At 36.8% G+C, this 2,718-nt stretch overlaps 1 protein-coding gene across 1 annotated transcript in view; it reads right to left on the bottom strand.

Annotated features, from left to right (window-relative positions):
* The window catches only part of LOC106880930 (complement C4-B), a 50,041-nt gene that overhangs the window by 5,367 nt on the left and 41,956 nt on the right, over positions 1-2,718 (bottom strand). Inside the window, exons 32-34 of the mRNA XM_014931106.2 lie at positions 1,920-1,991; positions 1,397-1,505; positions 1,093-1,188 (exon numbers count right to left, since the gene is read on the bottom strand). Of these exons, the coding sequence (XP_014786592.2) occupies positions 1,093-1,188; positions 1,397-1,505; positions 1,920-1,991 (277 nt within the window). The remainder of the gene's footprint in view (positions 1-1,092; positions 1,189-1,396; positions 1,506-1,919; positions 1,992-2,718) is intronic.

Below are 2,718 nucleotides of genomic sequence, written 5' to 3'. Positions count from 1 at the left end.
TGATGCTCATCAACAGGCTTCTGTCCTCATAACATGTGATACATTCCCCTGTGGAAGAAACATAAAATATTGCAAAATATTTCTGCGAGGGATGAAACTCTTCATGTTTGTAGTGCTCCCGTATTCATTTATTTATTTATTTATTTTGTGTATGAGAATACTTGCCCAGCTAAGTAAAAGAGCTAAATTCCTGGCACTGGCATTTGTTGGTTAGGACGACGAGGGTTCCAGTTGATCCAATCAAAGGAACAACCTCCTTGTGAAATGAACATGTAAGTGGTTGAGCACTCCACAGACATGTATACCCTATACACAGTTCTCAGGGAAATTCAGTGTGACAAGGCTGGGCCCTTTGGTGACACAGAATGTGATAAGGTTGGGCCCTTCCATGACATAGAATGTGACAAGACTGGGCCCTTCTATGACACAGAATGTGACAAGGTTAGGCCCTTTCGTGACACAGAATGTGACAAGGCTAGACCCTTTGGTGACACAGAATGTGATAAGGCTGGGCGCTTTGGTGACACAGAATGTGACAAGGCTAGGCCCTTCCATGACATAGAATGTGACAAGGCTGGGCCCTTCGATAACACAATGTGACAAGGCTAGGCCCTTTGGTGACACAGAATGTGACAAGGCTAGGCCCTTTGGTGACACAGAATGTGACAAGGCTAGGCCCTTTGGTGACACAGAATGTGATAAGACTGGGCGCTTCGATGACACAGAATCTGACAAGGCTGGACCCTTCAATGACACAGAATGTGACAAGGCTAGGCCCTTCAATGACACAGACTGTCACAAGGCTGGGCCCTTTGAATTACATGTACAGCTAACTTTTCCCAGCAATGTGAAATAAAGTGTCTTGCTCAAGGACACAATGCAGTGCTGGGAATTGAACACACAACCTTACAATCATGGGATGAATATCCTAACCACTAAACCAGTTGCCTTCGTAACAGCAACAACAACAACCACAATACCACCATCAGCAGCAGCAACAACAGTAACACCATTGGCAGCAGCAACAACAACAACAACAACAAACGTATTATGAATTGATACAAAGCAATATGTCAAAGAAAGTCTACATACTCTGGGTACACTTGCACACTGCTCTTTCTTCATCGCAGAGAAGATTTACCAATTCCTTTTTAGTTGATAATTGGTAGAATTTAGTACAACTCACACCTGAGGGGAAAATCATAAAAATATATGATAAAAAATATTAAAAATGAAACAAAAGAAAGTTCAGCATTATATTATTATTATAGCGTTATGATAAATAAATTGTATGTGTTAATTGGCCAAAAAAAAAAAAAAAGATGAGAAAATGACCATCCCCCACATATAATGATAATAATAAAATGATAAAAGAAATGTAAAAAAATATTCTCACTCTTTCTGTAGTAGGAGTAAACATGGATAGGAGCCGGCATTAAGTGGTTGTATATAGTTACCGAACGGAAGAGTAGAAGATTGATTTTCAAACTTCTGAAATAGGGTACCTAGAACAAAACCAGAAAAAACATAATCCTCATGTCATTAACATCATCATCATCATCATCATCATCACTGTCAACCGTTGTTGTCATCATTGTCATCATTGTCATCATAGTTGTTGTCATTGTCGTTATTATTGTCATTATCATTATTGTCAACTTTGTCGTCGTCGTCATCACCACCACCATTACCACCACCATTACCACTATCACCATCACTGTTGTTGTTGCCAACATCACTATCATCGTTGTTGTTGTCATCCTTGTCACCATCGACCAATATTCAGAAGATGGTTATATTGATAATGATAATGATGATGATGATGATCTTGATAGCATAAAGAAACAAGTGGAAAGAAATTAAAAACAAAAAACAACAAAAAAAAAACGTTTGTTCAAGAAATATGCCAAAATATTTACCGTATTGAAATATAATATCAGGCGAGAGCTTTCGTGTTTGTAATACTTGGCAATAACTTTGTCATAGACCAGCTATAAAGAAAAACAAATTTCATAAGTAACATTTAAAATTTTAAAAAAATATCATACATTTCAAATTATAAAAAATATCATACATTCAAATTTTAAAAAAATATTGTATGTTTCAAATTTTGGCACAAGGCCAGCAATTTCATGTAGGGAGTAAGTCCATAACATCAACCTCAGCGCACAACTGATATTTATTTTATCGACCCCCTAAAGGATGAAAGGCAAAGTTGACCTTAGCAGAATTTGAGCTCAGAACAAAAAGACAGATGAGATGCCACTAAACATTTTGTCCAGCATGTGAATGATTCTGCTGGCTCAACAGTTCAGAAAAATTCAAAAGCTGCTCGCAGGACTCAAACCTATTTTTCTTGCAGACAAGACAGGTGTTCTAGTATTGAAATATCATACATATTTTAAACCTTTTGCTACCATATATCTGTTGAAATTCACTGCCTTTGTCTTAATTAATTTTGGAAATAATGAAGAAATAATTTTGTCATTCTTAAGCTGGTGTTTAAGACATATATCAACATGAGATTCTTATGGTGGGTTTTTAACTAAGAATGTCTTTAACACTTGTTGCTGTATTTCTGTTGAAATACATGACCTTTGGGGTTTTTTTTAATGCTCAGTTTTGAAAACAATGATGAATCTAGTAAAATAGGTTTGCCATTATTAAGCTGGTAGAATCATTAGCACACTGGGGAAAATGCTTAGCCCCTGTCTTTAT

The sequence above is a fragment of the Octopus bimaculoides genome, chromosome 21 (assembly GCF_001194135.2).
Source record: "Octopus bimaculoides isolate UCB-OBI-ISO-001 chromosome 21, ASM119413v2, whole genome shotgun sequence".
In the NCBI taxonomy this organism is placed as follows: Eukaryota; Metazoa; Mollusca; class Cephalopoda; order Octopoda; family Octopodidae; genus Octopus; species Octopus bimaculoides.
This window is presented reverse-complemented; position numbering and strand designations above follow the sequence as displayed.